Below are 23,688 nucleotides of genomic sequence, written 5' to 3' on the forward strand. Positions count from 1 at the left end.
TGTTATGTTAACATATCTCAAATGTGTGACTTGTTAATGATTCAATAATACATTTACACATTATTTATAAAAGGTGAGTTAACACTGATCATGTAAGTTCTAAAATATTTTAAACTTGTTTGTGCTGAATAGTTTACACTTTGTAAAGTAAATGATCAAGTGATAGTGATAATGTGTGCATCTTTGTAAATGTTTAAAGGTATACTACGCAGAATTTCCCTTCTCTTCCCAAAAAATAGCATAAACCTCTTCTAAAATTATTTGAGTCATTGCATATGGCCCAATAGAAAGTATAGACAACTGTATGCCTTCTCTGATACACATGGATCACAGTGTTTCACAATATATTCACTCACTACTTATTGATTATTTACTGATTTTTTTGTTCATGATTATTTATTTTGATATATCTATTTGTTCATGGGGATATACTAAATGTTTATAGATGACTTAAAACTAATTTGTGATATGTTAACACAACACTTAATAATCATTTATATCATTATATAATTTATACATGTTTTGTTCATGTTTAGTTCATTATTAACCAAATGCTTATAGATATGACCTATGACTGATAGATACCGTTGTTATAAAATGTTGAACTGTGAACATTTATTATATAGAAAAGTTCCATTTAATTGTTGACTACATTTGTAAAAAGAAAAAAAAGTGAATAAAAAAAGTGATATAAAGAATTCCCTTCTTAAAATACAAAGATGTTTCTTATCTGAAACCCTGCATTGCACCTTTAACTCACAGACTGTGAAAGTTCAATATAATATGAAGATTTTAATAAAAAAGACCTTTATTTGAAACGATTATTTAAGTGGACTTCTTTGTGAGCGTTCTCATATTTGTTGCATAATGCAAATGTAATTCTACCATCCAAATTCAGCTGATAAATATCTTCAACCTACTTCATCATTTTTGCACTGTCAACCGCCTACTATCGCCTCGTCGCGTGGCAGAGATGAATATCCCGTCCATTTATATAGACAGAGAGAAAACAATCATAAAAGTAAATAGTAAGTGCTGAGAGCGGGGCAATGAAATGCCTGATTTCTCCTCCGGTGCAGTGCTGCGAGCATCTAAGACATCATCTCCCATTACTTTGATGAAAATTGTATGCTATCGGACCACAAGACTTGGCTCGCTCCCACAGCCTGTTAAATATGAAGCAACTTCCACTCCAATCTTGCTGATCTCTGCATCCTCACACTAATGAATCTTTCACCAGCAAGAAGAGCTTTGTGTGTGTGACTGTGTGTGTGTGTGAGGGGCAAGGTCTGGGAGATTCTTATCTGTGGCTTCTACCAGAGCTTAAGGCCCATTATGTTGACTCAAACTACGAGCGTGAAGCTCAAAGCGGTGTCAGTAACTGCTTGAACAAACATCCTTCTTACCCACTTTGGATTTCAAAAAACACAAAGTGGATTTTAGTCTAAGTGTGCTCATGAAACTCAAATGTTTTATCATCCGGTGAGTAAATAAATGCTTCCTCCATATGTCAAACGCTTTGGAGCATTTTTTTTTTCATTGGTGGTAGTATAGTGACATCATACCCCCTGCTGTGTGCAACATACAGTAATTGCCTTTTGATCACCAACGATAATTACTATATGATTAGCCATGCATTATCAGGAATAACATGAATGCATTCAGCTATTCACCTATACTAACATGTCAGGCTCAAAACCACACAACAGAAAGCAGGATAAAGGATGTACTAATAAAGCTGCTGAGTGCTTTCATGCTGTTAATAAGCATAATGAGGAACACCACATGGCCATCAAAGAGCCAAGTTCTTGACATTTGCCTCTCTGTTGGTGGATTGTTACCCAACTCCTCAGCTGTGGGCTGTTTGGCTCTCTTATGCACAGTAAGTGCTATTGTGTGCTGCTTTTACTACTTAATATGAGATAAATTTGGCAGTGATTTAAATGAGATTTGATCCACCTCCGCATGCACAGGCAGAGTGGACAGATGGAGCTCCCCAGTAATCTTTACAGTGAGGGCGTGCTCAGATTTATCAGACAGCCCGTCAAAGTGTACAGCGGCTACAGGAGATAATGGAGCTAGCAACCGCTTGCAAGTGGAGTGCTGCTATTTGTATGCTAATGAAGTGGAAAGTATAAACTTCATTAGCATAAAAAAATCAACCCACACCTACCTCGAGTTTCCTTTACTTGTCTTTCCTATTGAGGGATGCTCATTTTGCCCATGTGCTTGCATTTATTTGACTCACAGTAATGAAAGGAAGACGACGACAGGGGGAAACACACTTTTTAGTTATAATGGGATCATCCGGTTTGGCTGCAAACAGCGAAAAAGAGTTTACATGTGGACAGAAAGTGTCAATTACAGGATATTGTGTCGTATGATGCCACGGCGGAGGAACAGCGGTGACACCGGTGGGGACGGTGGTACTGACGCATGATAAGAAATAACGAAAACAAAACAAAAGAAGTCCTCTAAGGCATGTCAAAAATCTTAGGCAGCCACGAAAGAGACGCCGAGTAAATTGTGACTGCTACGAGGACAGAAAAGCCTCTTAAAGACACAATTGCTCGCCAGGATCACGGCAGATAAGGCACCGCGGTGCTTTGGCCGGTTTCAAAGTGACTGCAGCGACTGCTTTTCAGAAATCAGAACCAACCCGATCTCTGATTTAGGTTGACTTGACTGCTTGGTAGAAGGAAAAATAACCGCAGGTGCTATGAAGTATATTTTCAAGACATAAAAGTGATGTGTATGTTCTGCTGCGTTTCAAGTCTAGGTCTATAAAGTCACAGAAATACTAGTAGAAAAGTTGTATTGAATAAGTATTAGCAACACGTTCTCGTACCAACTCTTGGTCAGTGCCCCTCGGCATCGGAGACCAACGCACGGGTTACCCCTCCTGCATTACTTTTGGATGGACAGGGACACTACGCACTTTACAGGAAGTTAGGTTTAGGCAACACAACCACGTAGCTAGGGTTAGGAAATGGTCATGGTTGACGTTAACTTCACTGACTACAGACTCCCGTGAATGACGATACCGACGACTGACGTGACAAAATAAGTCAATGTTACTTTTAGTTTCACGTGGGGCACAAATCCATCCACCCCCCAATGTCACCGCATTCCCGGCGCACTTTCTGTTCTGAGTATTTACTGTTGCCTCGGATGGGTAGCTAATGGAAAGCCCCATGCGTCTCATACTGCCGCACAATGGTGACTTGTACGGCGGTATCATACACCGACGGCCATGACAAAGTGTTGGTATTTGACACCCCGGGAATGAAAACGGACTGGTATTACTTATTTTGACTTTTGACACTTGACACGAGTCCTAAAATGTCGAGCAAAACAAGAAGCAATATCTCTACTTAAGACATAATCCTATTTTTACAATGAATCCTCTTGCCAGTCACCTTTTTTTTTTTACTCCTAAAAGGGATTAAATCCTGAGCCCTTAGTTGAGTCTACTGTGACCTTGACTTTGAGAGGCTCCAAACAAAGCCTGTGTCAGATTGAGTTAATCATTAGAGAGCAGATTTTAAATCCAACACACCAAAACTCCCACAATGCCCCAAAGTAATTGGGCTTTACCTCCAAAGCTACAGCACCATGGAATACAAAAACTGATATAAATTACTGCGCCTGCTGCTTGATTTAGACATGTTATTATTCTGAACAACCTCTGGAATCGTGTTTGCCCAACTGTTATATTTGGTAGTAATTATTTCCTGGGCTATTCCTCTCAGGAGAGTGATACTCAGGGCATCAGATTGACAAATAGCCACTTGAAAATGAGGTAATAATCGGCTAACACTTAAATTCATATCGCAGACAGTGCATTATGTGCGCTCTGATGTGTGGTGAGGTGAATATTTTGGCACCGGGCTATATGCCGTGATGTCACCAAGCTGGGAGTTATTGTGTGAAATGAATTTCAATTTGAAAGTGTTTACACTGAGAGGAGCAGAAAACAGCAGCAGCCTGCTTTATCTTATCTGGAAAGTCAGAGGGAAAATTATACTCCACCATCACAGAGACAAATCCCAAATCCAACTCGCTTTCCATTTTCACTTCACTAAACAAACTTATCTTCTTTCCATCCTAAGATGTTGTAACTGCTGTGTTTAAACTGGGGTCACTGACGAACTGACCAGATATTGTGAGGCCAGGTCAACATTATAGGCCTCTTAATTGTAGAAAACCACAGGTGTAATTAATCAAGTTAATGAGAGCCACACTCCATTTACATATTCTCACTCCCAATGCGTCAAATATGGCAGCTTGGTCAATGGCCCTACGCTTCAATCTATTTTTTCTTTAGGTTCCCCTCTAGTGTCAGTTTTAGACTCAGGGACAGCGTGTCAAGTTTGTGTTCGTTACATGGATAGTGTCTTTTCAAAATAAACTTATAACGTAGGCAGGATCTGAAATTAACTTTTTTCACTGCCTGTCACTGTGGCAGGTAAGTATTATTTTTTTATCTGCCACTCAGAAATGTTATCTGCAAATTTGAAATATGCGCTAAATGAAGGAATAACATTTTAGATCTGATTTCATTCAATGTTCGATATATTTTACACAAAAAACACTATATACATGGTAAATTACAGTGTTTGAATTACACTGTGGAGGGAGGGTAGTGTACACAGTACTGTACTGTATTTTGTTATTGTCATCTATAAGTATTTGCATAAAAACACACAATTTAAATGATTATGAACATTTCAATATTTGCTTTGATTAAAAAAATTAGTTAGTTAAACTGGTCATAATTCCCTCTTTAATATCTATTTTATATTGATGTGAAAATATCTCCTTCAAACAACTGGATTTATTCAAGTTTCTCACCAAAAACTTAATTTTACGAGATTACATTTGAACACATCATGATAACGTTGTAATTTACCGTCACCCAATAGTCCTTCTTCCTGAGCAGACTATGAACGCCTCATAATAATAACAGAATGGCACCTCCGTTAACGTTAGTAGCTCTGCTATTTAACCAAGCAGGACTGTGCTGCCCACCGGCTGCTAACAGGTAACGTTACTAACTCTACTCCTGTTGATTTCAACAGAGATTTGTTGTTCACAGTGTCGCATTATCAAGGGGAAAAAAATAATGCGTCCCCCCAGGTTTAGTAGCGCCATACTTTTGAACGTTTTTTTTCTCTCCGCCTAGTCTCTCGCATTTTCCCTGCCTGTCAAAGTGACGGGTGTCCTGATGATTTCACCATTTCTGAAATTAGCACCCGCCACGCGCCAAATGCGGTGCTAATTTCAGACCCTGAGCGTAGGTTTACTTAGTGTTTAGGTTTACTTACGCAACAAAACTGCATAGTTAGGTGTAGGCAACAAAACCACTTGGTTAGGCTTGGCGGTGGCATTAGCTCAGTCTGTAGGGACTTGGCTTGGGAACCGGAGAGCTGGGCAGGCTACCGAGGTGCCCTTGAGCAAGGCATCGGACCCCGACATGCTCGGGGCGCCTGTCCATGGACAGCTCCCTTCCTCTGACCTCTCTCCATTAATTCATGTGTATAGGTCCTGTTTGTGTGAATGTGTATGTATTTCGGGCCTGTGTGTGTAATGTGTAAAAAAAGCAACAGAGTGAAAAAATTTAATTTCCCCTTGGGGATCAATAAAGTATTTCTTGAGAAAAGATATTAGTTTGGGTTGAAATAAGTACATTTGTTACATAAAATAACTATGCTTGTTACGCTACTAGTATTAGCAAAGTCAAGAAGTTACTTAACAAAACTATGGTACAATATAACTCAACGTTGACTTAGGTTCAAACAGGACAAACAGCGGTCTCCTGGGTGAAAGTCATTTGTTTCTTTATCAAAACCACTATAGTTACCCTTGGCATCACTTCAGGATTAGAAGATGAGTAGAAACAACATGCACACCACTTTCTCTGTCTCCTTTGTGATGCAGGGAATCGATTTCCCTGAATTTTCAATTCCAAAGAATTATTATGACCTTATCACCTCTACATTGCATTATTAAAAATGTGTCAACGTTTCGGTTGCAAGGACCTCTATGAAGACATAACAATTGTAAAGTGACATAGTGCTCAAATATAGCTCATGATTGCATGTGAGTCCACAGCTGTGTTGGAGGTGTGTCCATGATCAACACAAGAGGGCCAACCACTCAAGATTCCCTTAAAACTTTAGGATTAGGCCACAAAATTACTGTAGTTAGGTTTAAGAAAGAACTACATGGTTGGGCTTAAAACTAATACATTTGCACAGTGGAAATGACACTCATGACAAAGCCTCAGTATTTGACTCCCTGGGAATGAGAACGGGCTGTGTATCGATGCCGAGTACCAAGCTGCGGTACTTAATGCGTTGGGGTTGAGACCGGGTTGCCATTTAGCTCTACCTGTTCCAGGGCACTACTGTTGTGCACACTGGCTCTCTGACATGGCCTGCTGACAAACCTAAATGGAATAGTTAATGGTCATAATTGCACCTGTTTGTTCCCCTGCTATGGCAAGTCAAAATGTCTCCAGTGAAAAAGACCCATTGTCCATGCTTCTGGTAATACCAAGGGGCTGTGGAAATGCATTTTGCCTTCAGTCTGCATTGTTTATTCAAGGCCTCTGGGAATGATGCTGCCTCAGAAAAGAAAGAAATGTTCCAACTCTGCAATCAACCATGATTACCACAATGACATGTATCCATGGCACGATTTTGATTACAGCTGCAGCAAAATGTTCACTGACAACATTAGTACTTAGTTTGATAACAGTGTTGTTAATTCAACTATAATTGTAGCAGTGAAGTTTGAAATTTACTTTGAGACTTTAAAACAGTTTAAAGGACCAATTGTAATGAGTCCACCAATAATACATTTCCTAGACTGAGCCAATTACCCTCACTGATACAGTAATGTCAGGTGTGTATTTATTTGCTAATTTCAACTTCAACATTAACAAAGTGATAAGTGAAAACATAATTATCTAAATGCAATAAGCAGAAGTCATGATTGTGTTCCACCAATGCATATAATGTTAAAACAACTAAAACAATCTGAGTGGATGTTGTTCATAAATGTTCTTATGGCTTAGAAACATGCTGCCCAGTGGGTGTTTGATTAGAACAACTAATTAGATAGTGAGAAAGAGTGCCACCTTAATTGATTTATTTACTAAAGCTAATTATTTCATTTAAAATATGTGTGAGGTTACAAGAGATAGAAAAGAGAGGGGTGGTTTTTGATGAATAGATGTGCTTTCAATGTCCATTTTAAAATCAAGAAAAGTAGAAACGTAGAAATATAAGACTGTTGCAACTCCAAGAAATGAGAATATAACTATTTTGGAAGTATTTAAAAAGCCTATTACTTCATGATTAACAAAATAAACTAGGGCTGCCGATCGATTAAAATATTTAATCGTGATTAATCTCACGATTGTCCAAAATTAATCGTGATTGATTGCAAATGAATCACACATTTTTTTATCTGTTCAAAATGTTCCTTAAAGGGAGATTTGTCAAGTATTAATAGTAGTAACATGAGAGTGGGGGAATGTGTTTGCTTTATGGAAATACTGTATATGTACAGTACATATCTATTACTGGAAATCAATTAACAACACAAAATAATGACAAATATTGGTACTGCATTTAGCTCTAATCCTAGCATGGCAAACTCAACAGCTGTCAGCGTGTCAGTGTGCTGACTTGACTATGACTTGCCCCAAACTGCATGTGATTATCATAAAAATGGGCATGTCTGTAAAGGGGAGACTCGTGGGTACCCATAACACCCATTTTCATTCACATATCTTGATGTCAGAGGTCAAGGGACCCCTTTGAAAATATCCATGCCAGTTTTTCCTCACCAAAATTTGGCGTAAGTTTGGAGCGTTATTTAACCTCCTACGCGACAAACTAATATAACATGGTTGGTACCGATGGATTCTTTGTTTTTCATTCATAGCAGTATGTTCTAGCTTTTAAAAACAACATAAAAATCACAAGTTGCGTTAATGAAATTAGTGGCGTTAAAACTAATTTGCGTTAACGAGTTATTACCACGTTGACTTTGACCGACCCAAGATAATCACACTGTATAAAAGCTTGATATAAACGTCAATGTCTTTGTGACAACTTTGCAGAACATGCAGACGTCTTACAGTGAGACTGTGATGTCAAGGACAGCAGGACCTCATCTACAGCAGATATATGGTAGACTGAGCATATCACTCGACCGATTCATTAAATATAAAAAGGTTGGACTTTTTTACAACAACCCGGTGGCCGTCTTTTGGATAAACATTAAATCAGATGGAAGTGAGAGGAATACTGAATTTTTACCTTGGCGTGTGGCTGCTGAAAGGTGACTCTGGAGCTGTTGATGAGTGATGAGTATCTGAACAAGTGGGTGGGGGAGGTGGGGAATCTGTGGCTGCCGCTGGGCTGGTTGTGCAGGACGGCTGAGAAGCAGATGTGAACTGTGTCCTTCAGCGCCTTCAGCTGGGACTCCTGTCCCCAAACAGAATTACACACACAAGCAGATTTCTGAATCCCTCCTTCCATCCGTCCCCCATGAGAAACTTACTTGAGCGTTAAAGCCATTGGCCATGGTGTAAAGTGACTTTAGTACAGCTAGCAGGCATCGTCATAAGACATGAAGCGGAACTCACCAGTGTAATAAAAAAAGAGGGAATGCTCCTTAGATCATTTACTCTGAATCAATAATAATAATGGACGGAATGATTGGTTTAATTATTTTACAACAGCCTCTGATGTCAGTACTCCTGAGCTGAGCCCCCAGAAGTACCTGTTTTCCTGAACACTTTTCTCCCCATGCGTTTTTAACTTGTCTAACTTGCCCCCAGTGACATTGTGTCAATAACCGCATACAAAAATAACATTATAGCTCATAAATCAAAGCTGCTGCATGTTTTCAACCTGCTGGAGCAAAGCATTCCTCCGTAATGAGATCGACTGCCTTTTTACCTTTACATTTATTTTCCATCCTCAAACTCCACTCTCTAAATGATTTATACAGACTAATATTACTAATATATTCATTAAATAATTTAGATTTTTCTATTCAGTGTTTGATATTGCAGGGTTTAATTGGGTCAGATGAGAGAGAGAGAGAAAAGATTAAAAGTTATACAACCTACAAATAAAGAATTGTTACAAAAGCATCATAATTACAGCAGGGAAAAATCAATAAAATTATCAGTCATTGTGTTAATCACCTTATCCAGCGCAGTCTTCTCCAGTTCTTCCTTGGCTATAGTTAACTTGTGCTCCAGGTCCATTAGCTGCTGTCCCTGCAGAAAGACAGGACTTTTGAAAATCTTTTGTTCTGTGCACACAAAGCATTTCTCCATCCCCACCTCGTCTCCCCGGCGCCATCAATAACACAGATCTATAGCGCCGAGGATTCAGACACCTCTTTATTATTTTGCCGATCATCACTTTTGTCCTGACTTTTTCAAATCTGTATTATGACACCTCACGCACACGTGCTCGTACACATTGATCGAGCACTGATCCCTGTGTACACGATATGCCGCCCTTTAGCACTCCATGAATCCCCCCATGTGTTTAAACGGGAGAGCGCCGGGATCTCATTTACCTTTATAATCACAGCTGTATTGTATTGATACGTTCTCGGTTTGATTTAAGCACTGAGATGCTTTGGTGAATAATACATCTGGTCTATTTCAGGGAACACAGAAAAAGTGCAGAATCCAGAGGGTATAAGGAATCAGAAGAGCTATCTGTCCTTTAGACAGAAGAAAGGTTTGATCTGACAGTTATAAGAGCAGACCGACTGGAACAATCAGAGCCCCTAATGAGCAGATTATTGCTAGAGTTTAATCCCTGAGCTGAACAACACAAATATGTTTTTTTTACTAAATGAGCCAATATAAGGCCATATGAGGATCAGCAGCGTTCCCTCTGAGGAAACTTTTATTATTGATAAACTCATCAGCAAGAAGAAAATAAACTTGGGTAACACTTTCCATGTCTATAGCACATTATAAACATACTTATAATGAGTTATAATCTGTTTATAGCACTCTTTAATTATAGTTATAAGCACTCTTAAAATATTCATAATGCTTTACAACAATAAACATAACACATTATAACATATAAAGCTTTTATAATGACTTATAGCGTCAAGTATCATAATATTTCACATTTGCTGATGTTTTTTTTTGCAAGGGTGTATTGTAATTGTTGTAGTTGTGATACATTATAATCTTTTTATAATGCACTATAATCACTGTTATAATGTGATTATACATTACTCTAAGTGGTCACTGTTTGCTTTAATAATAATATTTTACACTCTTTTATGTGTTGTTTTTCTTTAGATTTAATGATATTTTTTTCACTTTATTTAAAGGTGCATTGTGTAGGATTTGGCGGCATCTAGCGGCGAGGTTGCAGATTGCAACCAATGTGAATGGCCCTGTCTAGAGTGTTTGGGTTGTCCGTTCTGGGCTACCGTAAAAATATGGCGGCCAACTCCGTGAAGAGGACCCGCTGCCTATGTAGATATAAACGGCTCATTCTAAGGTAACGAAAACAAGATTCTTATTTTCAGGTGATTAAACACTAAAGAATACATAGTTATGAATATTATATTCCATTTCTGCCAATAGATCCCTCTAGATGGTACACACTGTCACTTTTAAAGCAAACAATGTCAGCGAATGACCAGCACTTATTAAGCATTATGATAATGACCTTATATGTCAATACTCAATTCTGATTGGTCAATCACAAAGTTCTATGGTCTGTTATTTCTTTATAGCAGGCCGTTGCTATGTATAGCAGATTGTTGCTATGGACGCAGTTCTGATGTCCGACTGTAGAGGACCGTTTTGGGGTGAAATTATAGATTTCTTAAGTAAGTACTAAGTAGCCGTGTAATAAGCGGGATAATGTACAGCTAGCAGGTCGTTGTTGTGAAATAAACCCCTTGTTTATAATGCATTAAAGACATGGGCATCATAGAAAGTGTTACCGAAACTAATTTTGCATGCAGTCTGTGTAAAGTGGCCTTAGTGGTGCATGGACTCTGAGCCATGAACTTTTATTGGGCGTCTTTTACTGGCCTCTCAAAATGAAAAGCTGCATGGGCTTACATTCTGAAACACCCAAGGTCAGCTAACAATCCAACAACAAACAAGCTAACAATCTCTGGCGGGGAAAAAAGTGTTTCAGAGATGGGTGAGGTGAAGTGAGGTTGATTGACGGTTTCTGGTGACTTTTATAGACTTGCGTGGTACCTCAGTGAGTTTTTGACACAGTGGGGACTTAAGGCATGTTTGCTGATTTCATCTCATTTTCATCTCGATTTCTGCCAACAAAGTGGTAATTTTCAAGACGAACATGTCCTGTCACTCCTACCACTCAACGGGGGCTGCTGAAATGATGTTTAAGTTCTCCCTGATAGATGTGTCATGCAGTGGCAGTCAAGGACAGGGCATCATTCACCACTATGGGTTTTCAAAGAAGCCAAAGAATCAAATCTTTCTCTCAGAAAGTCGTTTTTTTTTTTTTTTTTAAATTTACAGGGAGTCTGGGACAATGGCACAAAGTCATTTGTAGCTGTCGGGCTGCGCTCAAGAGGGAATCCAAAGGTAATAAAGTCCTTTAATCATCAACACAAAGGATTGCATATGATCTCTTTGTGGCAAATGGCAAATGAAAGGCAAAAGTAATCGCTGATACACGTTTGGATTATTTTCAGCATAATGGGATACTGAAGGTCACTGACAAGAAACAGTCCAATTTCAAAGAGACTTTGGACATATTATTGGATATTTGGTATTAAAGTTGTGGCAGTATAATATGATACAATCGGCCAAAAGACGACAGCAATACAAAATGCTGCACTTTGAGCTGCCGTAAACGTTGCTGTATATGAATATGTGGTTTGTTAAGATGAAATATTGCAAAACACCACCGAGTCCTGTGTGAAAGAAACTGTGGAGTGATGCATAACCATGAGTCCAGGCTGGATTGGCTCACAAGCACAAAGAAAACAAAAGCAAGCCTGCTCTTAGCTCGTCTTCTAAAGGATCTGAAGACCGTGTGTTTGTACGTGCGCGCAGGCGGATGTGTAGCATTACAGCAGTGAGCCATTACCATCCATTACAGAGAGCATCATCAGCGGATAGTCCTCTGAGGACTGCGGGCGCACGGCCACTGACCCAGAAATGCTGACTTTCAGGGTTAGTGCCTCCTAGTCTAAAGCTCCATATTTCTGTGCTGAATCCATTACAGAGGTGTGGGGTCAGCGGGGTACCAGCCACTCTGCTAGACGAGGCATGCAACTACATCAAGACGTCATTTTTCTTTTCTTTTCTTTTTTTTTCTTCTTTTTTCTATAAGCTGGAGGAGAAACAGCTCTGGGGGTAAATTTGAAAGTGGACTGACGGAGTGAAGAAGATGTGAAGGCTTGAATACGGCTCCTCTGCCAAAAATATTGTCTCGTAGGGAAACGCAGCGGAAGGCACCGTCAGATCCTCTGAAGTTTGTAATGCTTTGGCTGAGCAAGTGAAGGGGAACCTGCCTGCGCGTAGTGTTTACAGTTATGTACTGGGACTGCATATTTTGGATTCACTGAGTTGGGTCTCTTTTTAAGTTGTCCTTCAAATCGGAGGGCTATTACTGGAAAATGATCCGCTGAAGAAACAACACATTCTCACTCCCAACTCGTCAAATACCGACGTTCTGGACGTGTCAGGGGCGGCATGGGAATATGCACTCATTACATGCACAGTGTCTTTTGAAAATAAACTTCCGTTTTCACAGGAAGTTAGGTTTAGGCAACAAAACTACTTAGTTATGGCAAAGAGAATAGAAACTCCAGTGTTTTTGACAACAGCCGCTGCCACCATTTTGGACTAAAAATATTTATAATATTTTATCGTTCAATACAGGCCATTTTGGTAGAATATGATAATAGAATATACATTATTTTGCTTGCTTTTCTGTGTTTATGGTTTTACGATTATTTTTCTTTCGTCGCCAAACCTGTCAGTTCTAAGAAAGACTGAATGGTTCCCAAGATATAATAATTAGGTTCTGAGGTTTCTTTATTTTGTTGTGTCTTTGTGTACTGTGACACTGCGCTGCAAATTGCAGTTTGATATGGCACGACAGCCGTCATACCCATTTCAATTGCCTCCCGGTCAAGGTGCCTTGACTGACATCCCCCCTGTGAGGCTGATGACATTTCCAAATCTCGAGTGACTCTCTTCTACTTCCTGCTCCCTCGTCCCCCGCTGGGTTTTTGATCACAGCATATGTTGAATACATATGAGTTTTCAGGACTAGCAAAAGGGGATCAGCGAGGTCATGATTAATTTCCCTCTGACCTTTTCCATCAGGAAAAGCACACCGTCATCTCCCAAAGATGTACTGTTTTTTAAAAGATGAGTACGATGAAATTAGCCTTATCCATCTGCAACTGCAAATCATCCAAAACAACATGATGCTTTGAAGGTCCACATGAAAACGCTCGGTGACATTGAGCAATAAGGTTGTGTTGTGTGAGTGACTGATGCAATTTAGAGACAACGATTTACGAGCGGTGACACTGAGCAAACAAGTCAATGCATCCATCATTCACAGGCTAGAAATAGAACAAGGAACAGGACATCCAGGGACAATACATATATCCGAGCTATAGAAGCATCAAATTCAGTCTGTTAGGATTGAGTCCTTTTTATTCGTTCATGTCTTTAGGAAATGATGGGTCTGATGGATCAAAACGTGCATTCGAAGAAATGACATTACAGGGCATTGTTTGTGGCAGAAAAAATGTGGACTGACATTTCAACATTGCAAACGAGGCCTGAAAGGTCAGATCATGTACCAGTAAATGCCAATAATGTTACGTAAGCGCCAAGAACATTTAGTCCTCGCAATACAAGGGGCAGTGGGGTATGTATGGGTGGGCAACAATACTGAACAGTAGGGCAAGCCGTTTTAACATTTAATAGCTTGACAGGATATTCATTAGAGATATCTGCAACGTCGTTATGCCTAATAAAAACTTGAATTCAAGATTCTCTAATTTTAGATATCTGTAATTACATTTTGACTACTAAGATTCAAAATACTTTTGCCATTCATGTATATGGGGTTTGTCATGATATCCACAATTCAGTTGTGGATATCCGCAACTGAATTGTGGATATCCGTAATTCCAATTTCAGATAATTATAATTTAATTCTGACTAGTAATAACATAATTCCAGTTCAAGATATCTTTAATTCCCCCTCAATTGATGATATCTACATTGTCCTTTTTAGATATCTAAAATTAAATTTTGACTGGTCAGAATAACGTTGTAGATATGTCTAACTGGAGTTACGGATAGTCAACATGTAATTACAGATATCTTGAATTAGAGTTTTGACGTTGCAGATATCTGTCAGCAGCTGTGGCAAGTGGAAGGCTGAAGCTATTCAAACATACTACGGCACTGCGCTGCAGCCTTATGGGTTTATAAAGTGTGTCTGGAGACAATAAATCTACAATACACTGTAAATTTCTACCACGACTCTTTAGCGAACAAAGCTCTCGTTCGCCAAAAATTCCTTGATGATCAGCTCTTTCTATTTCATGGCGTTTTCGAACTATCTGATTCACAACGGTCGGTCCCTGACCGCTCCTCTTACAGCCAGCTGCACATAAAGACCGATGTTATGTGTCCAGCTCAGAGGACTAAAGGCTCGTTTTGATTAAAATGAGGTTGTAGCTCGTTGTCTACCTTACTACGGTTAGAAAGAGCCCTCGTTTTGTGTTTCAACGATGTTTCGCTTACGAGTTATTGATCCGGGAAGTTTGAATCTTTGAATATCTTTCCAATTTTACCGAACTATCCAAGTTAGCAAAAGCTTCTGCTGATACTGTTCAGGTGCTTTGTTGGTCCAATATCCAACATGAAGCCTCTCATGAGCAACATCATGCACAACCATTCTTACTAGTCATAATAAGGTTTGAGTTATCTGTAACTGTTATTTAAGATAGTCAGAACTGAATTATGAATAACTCTAACTGTCGTTTTGACTAGTCAGAATGACGTTATAGATATCTTGAATACAAATTCTGACTAGTCACAATGTAATTGTGGATATCTGTAATGTTAATTCCTGAGAGTCAAGCTTATCTATCAAATGTTGGCTGTTATCAACGGCTTGCCATTGTTTGCGTCATGCTGGCAGAGGAAGTATGTGAGGGGGAGAGACATTTCCGATGCCCCGTATATGGGACCCACTGAACCGTAGCGATATGTCATCTGTAATCTGTGTCTTGAAGATTCCCCTATATGATCTAATGCCTAATGCTGTATGAACTTCATCCACCGCTGTCCACATCATTTATCACATACCTCCCATGATTGAAAAGGATGGGATGGATCTTGTGGAGGGGAAATCAGAGGACAGGATAGTGGTATATGTGGACTAAGCGCCGGCCAATTGGCTTCGCACGCGGGCCGACTGGGAGGGACTCTTGTAATTGCAGGCTAAATTAATTGGAGTACCTCCTTGTGATGGGATCATCCTTTTCAAGGTGGTCTGAAGTACCCGTTTACCCCTGGTCTGGAGATACTATAAAGCCAGCCCTCCCCACCCCCCACCCCCCACCCCCCCCTCCTTCAGTTTGAACTTACCTTAAAAATTAAATCCTTTTTCCCGTACCGCAGTTCTTTCAGTTGAGCCTGGATTTTTTTGGACTGCAGGGGGAAGATAAGGAAATAAGTGTTAGCTTATTCAAATAGCGAAATTGGTTTTAGATCACGTAGCAGGATTCTGCCAGCTGCAGCAGGAGCCTCCTTTGTGAGTGTTCCCTGGGCAAAGCTCTGGCTTAAAGGAAGGCTCTACTGAGAGGGAAGAAAATATCAAATCTCCCCTTCACTGAACTATATAGTCCACACAATGATGCAGTCATGCACTGGCTTCTTGCCCACTGTCTAAACCTGTATTCTCACTCCCACTACACACATTAGCGCCACCATCGCCACACACATGAACGTTCCTAGGTTACGGCGGGGGTTCTCTTGCCTGTCATCGGTAAGCAGCATACACACACATACACACATACACACATACACACACACACACACACACACACACACACACACACACAGAGAGAGCAGATCTTTACTGCCGCCCCCAGACAGACACAGTGACCAGCTCTGCCTGACACTCACTCAGCTGCTCCACATCAGTGGGCACATGGAGCACAGAGGCTGTCTCCTAGATGGCTTGATACACAGCCATCCTCAAAGCTGCTCATGATGTGAGCATGACCACCGTAAGCCTCCACACAGGACTCTGCAGCAGTTCACATGGTTTCTCTCTGTGTCTTCAGTGAGGCTAGGACATATTTATATGGAGTTTTTTTTATTGGGAAGCCTTGCCGGACTGTAACTGTGATTAATTGGAATTCAAATACAAATTGCCTTGACTGGAATTGAACCCAGCAAAGTTTGAGTTTTAAAGGGGAAGACTGATAGGTCAGTGCATGATCTTTCAGTCATTACAAGAGTTTATTACACGGCTTTGATGAATACTCGATTCTGATTGGTCAATCATGGTGTTCTACGGTCTGTGTTTTCTTTATAGCAGATCGTTGCTATGTATAACAGACCGTTGCTATGGGCACAGTTCTAATGTCGGACTCTGGTGGACCGTTTTTGTGTCAAATTATTGATTTCATCAGTAAGTAGCCGTGTAATAAGCGGGATAATGTAGAGCGAGCCGGTCATTGTTGTGAAATAAACCCCTTCAGGGCGAATCATTATTTCACAACAATGACCGGCTCCCTTACTTATTGGAGCTCATATGAAAGATTATAGTATATTAATAAAATGGTTAATTTTTAAAATCTATCCATCCATCTTCAACCTATTTACTGTATATCCTTTTTTTCAAAACTATCTAGATCTCCCTTTTCTATCTATCTTTTTCAACTTATTCATATACAGTATATATCCCCAGAGGACGCTGAAAAACTCGTCCAATGCTTCTATTTCCAGTCGGCTAGACTACTGTAACGAGCTGTTCACAGGATTGCCTAAAAAGCATCTCAATCATCTGCAACTACTCCAGAATGCAGCCGCTAGAGTTTTAACTAGAAAAAAGTAAATAGGACCATATAACACAGTGCTGAGGTCGTTAAACTGTCTTCCAGTAAATTTTAGATATTGATTTTAAAATTTTAATGCTGTTTTTTAAGGTCACCCCGATATCTCTCTGACATGCTTGTGAGCTACGAACCAGCAAGACCCCTCAGGTCATCTGGATCAGGCTATCTGGTTATTCCCCGGGTCTCCATGAAAACTGGTGAAACTGCCTTTAGCTTTGTTGCTTTTCATGCTCTACTGTATAAGCTGCAGGGACTAACTACCCAGTCATGTTAGGTGTGCCCCAACGCTATTGTTGCCTTTCGTTGCCGGTCTTCATTATTGTTCTAATCTATTCTTTATTGTTTTTAACCTACATGTTTTATGTGTCTTTTATACTGTGTTTACTTATGTATAATGTTTTATCTTTACACTATCAATATAGTGTCTGTGGCTGCAAATTCTGCGGTTGCTCACGCGTTGGGCATCACGTTGTGCTTCCACCTGCAATGAAATGTGCTATATTAAAAAAGTTTGCTTGCTTTATCTCCTTCCTTGTTTCTATGTATAGGTGACTTTCCATCCACCTGTTTTTATGTTAATTTTGTGCATAAAAAACATGAGAGGAACTGGAAACACAGAACATTTGAAAAAAAGTCCAAATATCACAACAAATATTTTCATGCTTGGTTGAGATGGAATAATTAAAAAAAAAGAAAATGAGAAAAAATGCAATGGAAACAGACTTGTCCATATGACTTAACCATCATGCAAACTTCGGTTACACTGAAGAGACAAAAAAAGGAATCTCAAATAGGTGAATCGATGAAGAGAATGTAATTTTCCTTAACTTAAGGCGCGAAAGAAACAAAAACATCTGCCACTCTTTTAAATCTTGGCTCGGTAACATTGTAGAAACGAGCAAGAGTACACTGGATTTCAAAAATTATGCCACCGAAAAACCCTGCCCACTGTTGCTGACTCTTTTCCTATGAAAGTAGCTAGCAGCACTAGCTCGAAAAGTTGCTATATCTAGAGAGGAAATCACACTGTACCTTCAGGCCTCCCTCCAAAACCACTTCCCCAAAATGATCATTATGAACATAAACAACAAACATGTCTATTGTTAGTGCTCACATCTGTCAAGCTAGCAGCTTGTGGAAGACTCCGGCGATGCGCAATGAGTGCACGGGAAGAGTGCGTGCAGGTAGACCGACAGGTAGCTCGCCAAATCATTTCATTCGGGCCAAAATAAAATGATTGGACGGGTTTATTACAGTCCTGTGACAGCTACAGATACCAGATTTTTGTTTTGTTTTGTTTTCTGAGAGCATTTGATTTATTGATTGCTGTCCGGATATAAAGAGAATTTCAACAAATATAACAAAATAATGTTTCTAAAATACATCCTAGCTTTAATTAGCCTAGAACATTTTGTTGTGCCCTCTTCTAATGCAATGGTTTAAAGGACCAATATGTCATATATTTACTGTAATAAATCATAAAATGACCATATGTCATCAGAAATTAAGAAAACATCTACATTGAAATACTGTCCTCTCCAACAACAACGCTACAGCCAGTATGTTCTCCTTTGAAATTTCCATTACGGTCCAGGAAGTCTGTTTTTGTTTGGTCGGTGTGATCCCGTCCACTGCCCATCTCAACAGCCCATTGCCACATATAAAACAAATTGGCACTCAAGCACAGCCTTCTGCAGCCATGGAAGCAAGCTAACGAACTGGATCAACATAAATAACGTTAACGTTAGATTCTACACCCGGAAAAACCTTGACACATCTCTCTGTGGTCTGTGTGCAGCTGGGTTATCAAGGCAGTGAGTATTTGAGACACACAGCTAGTGAAGTGATTCTGACTACTGCTGCTGGCCAGAGGCTAATGCGGTCGTGTCTAGAAGGTAACCCTCCAAATGCAAAAATTTGCACTAACTGCTATCAGTCACACGGGAGGAGCGGACGGGCCGAGGCTCCAATGTTTTGAATCGTAACTGCGGTTACCAATTTTAAATGTCAGTCCTACATATTGTTCCTTTAATGACAACCGACTGGAGAAGAAACTGAGCATTTCCTGGAAATTCAGTTAAAATTTGCATTACATTTGGATGGAAACGTGACTCATATCTCTTTCTTTCTACCTATCCATCTGTATCTCTGTCTTTATATCTCTTTCTCCATCTACCTATATATCTTTCTTTCTATCTGACTGACTATCTCTATAAACCCCTCTCGCTCCCTTCCAATCTATCTCTATACTTCCTCGACGCAGGCAGTAAAAATGTGACACGAGGTCTAATCTTTCACCAAAGCACACAGAACACGGTGCTGAAGGACAAATTCACTTCAAAGGGTTTTGTGTACTTGACAAGCACCTGTGCCTCTTTTTTACGAGTCTTTATCTAGTTATTTCACTTCCCAGGGTGCTTCCATGTCCCAAGACACCCATCTCTGTCATGTGTAACTGGATTCAAAAATTGCATCCCGGGGCACCACATAAAAAAAAGAAAGAAGTAAGGTTAAACAAACACAGAGGTGCCTTTAGAACTCACAGAGGGCGAGCCAAATATTTGTCTGTCTTTTCTGTTTTTCTGTGGCCCAGGTCATAACATGAGATGTTAACAAATTAATTTTATTTGTATTACTTAAGGGGAGGTTTTGAGATACTCTCTGGTATTGGAATGAATTACATTAAGAGGCTACAGAATCACACGCTGTGGAGTGTTAACTTATAAATGCAAATATCTGAATCTTTAAATGTGCTGAGCTCTCAGATTCGCCAAAGCATCGGTCTATTATTTACTCAGAATAAATCATGGGAGCTGTCTCTCCTCGGCCCAAGAGAATCCCAGCAGCATCTCTGCCTTGTTGTTCCTGATGGTTCAAATCCTGCAAGATTGGGACCTGCATTTCAAATAGTTACAAATAAAATGCAGCGACACGGTATTTTATAAGCTTTGGTGCAGTTTAGCAGCTCTCCCTCTAACTTTTTCAAAGTATTCAAGTTATGTATCGCTGTGAGTCATCGTCCTTGTGAGAAAGATGAAAAAAAAAGTGTTAAATTCCTGCAGCCTGTCCCAAGGACAGACATGTTAATGTGTGTGCAAGTACAGTATGTCTTTGACACTTATGTTCTGCTAGGTTTATTATTTATTTATTATTAGTGACACGATCAGACGAATAGAGGATGTCAGACTCTGGAGGGATTTGCTCTTTTGAGATGATAATATATTTGGGATGATGTTTTTATGATTCATTCACCCTTGTTTAATATCACATCAAACTCCGCCAGTGACAGTATTTTGTCCCTATATATTATTTTAAGTTTATGAAAAATCCTTAACCTATCTTTTGTCCACTTGGGGACAGCGCAACTGTAACAAACAGCTGCTTATTTAGACATTGGTAGACACAGCAACATTAGCATTCATTTGCAGTCATGTTTCTGTCTACCTGACAAAGTCTAATATTCATTCTTCTTTTAGTGCCTGAGAAAATGATCTGTCTCTTTAGCTGCTAAATGCTCCACTATGTTCACCAGCTAGTCGCTAATTTTTCTCTGTCTGTCTTTTGGTGCTGGGCAGGCAGTGTACAGCGGGTTCATTCAACACATTCTCACTCCCAGCTCCTCAAATACCGAGGCTTGGCCAGTGGCCCTAATCTTCAAACTATGACGCTCTAGGTACACCTCTAGCATCAGTTTTGGACGTGTCAGGGATGGTGTGTCAATTATGCTTGTTAAATGCATAGCGTCTTTTCAAAATAAAGTTCAACAAAACTACTAAGGTAGGGTTAGGAAAAGATCGTGGTTGACGTTAAAAGACATTTTTCATTATTAAGTGCAGCTACATTACTATATTTGTCGTATCCCAGCTGCTGGCCGATCTTAAACCATATATTGTCCTTTATTTGGTTGCTGAGGTAGTAGTGTTTGTCGTACATTATTGGATGTGTCATTCCGAAACACTGATGGTCTCAAAAATTGTCCCATAGGACACTTTGTCTGACAGTTCGTAACCCCGAAAACAAACGACCATTGTTCTAAGGCCCTGAATATACACACTCTCCGTGCAACAAACAGAAGCACGTGGCTAATTATTATGCAGTATGACGACGATCAAAGGATTTCATTGGTCAAACATACATTTCCAGAGGCAGAAATCTGCTGAAATCGAGGTCTGTCCAAATATTTTTCCACCGCACGAATGTTCTGCAGTGTGTGCAAGCGTTTATAAGAACCCACAAAATATGTAATTATATATTTCTGTGCCATTTTTTGGATGAAAATCTGTGCTTGGTGTGAACTGGCTTTAACTTCACTGACTAACGACTCACGTGACAAAATAAGTCAACGTTGACTTTTAGTTTCACATGGGACATGAACAGCGGTCTCCTAGGTGAAAGTCCTGTATTTGTTTGACCCAATCTACCACGACGAGGCATTTTGAATTTTTTTACCAGTAAGTGCAGTGAGCCTGGTCTCCTAAAAATGAAGTTCCCATACAATGAAACTGCATTGTCAATCATGTTTCGAGAGACGTTTGTTTTTGATGCATCACAAATATGTTTCTAATCATAGTCTGTGGAAGTCCGTGTAGCGAGAAGGTCGGGGTGGGTCAAAAGAACACAGGACTTTCGCCCAGGAGACTGCTGTTCGCGTCCTGTGTGAACATTCATGTTCATAACTTAAATACATAATAAACATACTTATTTTAGGCCAAAACATGATCTTTTACTTAGTCTAACCAAATAGTTTTGTTGAATTTTTGTTAAGGTTTGTTTCAATTTACAACATTAATCACATCTTTAGAACAGTTTAAAACTGCGATCGGGAGATAATGTTTCCCTCAAAACGCAATTTAGAATACAGTTTAGTTGTATGGGAATGGAATTTTGTACAGTAGGAGATTTTCATAGTGGCCAAACGGTGGTACTACAACTTCCGTGTCCGTCAAGTGAAGCCATTGGGCCCAAAAATACTTTTTCCCATAGACTTATATTGGGAAAGAGACGTCTGTAACTCGGCGGATAATTTTTTAGGTAAATCCGGAGTTATTTTCCTTCCTTCGTTAATATGAATGAGACGGGCATGGAGACGGGGTTAAAGGAAACACTAGTGCGCCTGCTCTATGGACCCAATGGATGCGGAAGATCGCCGGAAGATCTGAGTAATTTATCACTCGGCAGTCGAGCCATTTTGGCTTCTCGCTCCACTGAGCAGCTCTCATGGGAATGAATGGCAGCCCGCCTCCAACGCTGCATCCAGTTCTCTATATACATCCACGTATAGCACCTGTTTCTGAACCCAGAAAAGCATGCAATCCCTTAGTCATTGTTAAATAATGTAAGTCACACGAACTGGAATTAAGTTTTGAAAGTGAATGATCCAAAATCTAGACATCCTTACGTTTCTTTTCCCCTTTTTCTCCCTTATCTTGCCACATTTTTCTCTCCTCAACTCCCTCCTCAAAAGGCTACGTGCATTTCGTAGATGTCAAATTAACTAGCTTTTTTGTTTGATGTAGATTAGGTTTTCAAAAATAGATTTTTTTTTTTGCTCTTTCATTTTCACAGTGTCAATAACTTGAAGCTGAAGCCGCACCATCCAGCTCTGCATCTGAAGGCATATCTCCAAAAGTATGGCATTACAGCCTCTAACGGTTTCTCATTATCCAAGTTCAAATAGCCTACAGTATATATGACACAGTGTGTGAGCGCGTCTTGAATTGGAAACATGGAGATGATTACCAAAAAAAAAAAAAGTAGAATCGAGCCAAGACTGGCGACAGGAGTTTGGTTTTGGTTACGAAGCAAATGTGTCAGGTAGATGAGAAAGTAAAAACTCTAATATGTATTTCTAAGTCGTCAGTATACTGATCTTATCTTTCTGTTCATCCTTTGTCCTTGCACAGAAGCTGTCAAAGCTTTATGTCAGGAGGGACGACTAACAATTTGTTTACATTGTTACTGAAACACATTGGTTTATTTTTGGCAAAGAATAACTCTGTTGTTTTTAGTATGTGCCGTCTGTGCCCATAACTCAATGTACCATAAATCCTCTGTGAGAGAGAACAGCACAACTGCTCCACATTACATAAAAGCAAGAACAAACAGGTGACATGACACCAGAGGGTGGTGGTAGGTGTGCTAAAGTGTTTGGACACCCTCAGCATACATCTGTATCTGCACTCATCACAGGAGCACAGCAGCTTCACAGACCTGCTCCGTCTCCCTCCCTCGTTTAGACAGATTGCCCTGTTTGTGAAGTGTGTCTGATTGGCTGAAGCATGCGAGCTGAGGCAGACCAGTGAGTGGCTGGCAGCCAAAACGTACCGACTGAAGTATATATATCTTATTTCAATCATTTCAGTCAGGGTAATCTGATTTATTCAATATGGATGGTGAACAAAGTAGAGCATAGTAATACGGTTGTCTTATTTAAAGGATCTGCTCTCGTATGATCCCTGTGCAAAACTTACTAGTGTGTTGTAGGGCACATCACAGAAGGCTGGGAGTACACAGCATCTTCGGTTCTTA

The 23,688-nt window shown here is 39.8% G+C and overlaps 1 protein-coding gene across 2 annotated transcripts in view; it reads right to left on the bottom strand.

The window, feature by feature from the left end:
• Nucleotides 1–23,688, bottom strand: part of luzp2 (leucine zipper protein 2) — a 215,604-nt gene that overhangs the window by 19,613 nt on the left and 172,303 nt on the right. For both annotated transcript variants that reach the window (XM_074622445.1, XM_074622436.1), the window contains exons 7-9: nucleotides 15,683–15,745; nucleotides 9,230–9,304; nucleotides 8,334–8,501 (exon numbers count right to left, since the gene is read on the bottom strand). In XM_074622445.1, coding sequence (XP_074478546.1) covers nucleotides 8,334–8,501; nucleotides 9,230–9,304; nucleotides 15,683–15,745 — 306 coding nt within the window. The remainder of the gene's footprint in view (nucleotides 1–8,333; nucleotides 8,502–9,229; nucleotides 9,305–15,682; nucleotides 15,746–23,688) is intronic.

The sequence above is a fragment of the Sebastes fasciatus genome, chromosome 2 (genome assembly GCF_043250625.1).
Source record: "Sebastes fasciatus isolate fSebFas1 chromosome 2, fSebFas1.pri, whole genome shotgun sequence".
Classification (NCBI taxonomy): Eukaryota; Metazoa; Chordata; class Actinopteri; order Perciformes; family Sebastidae; genus Sebastes; species Sebastes fasciatus.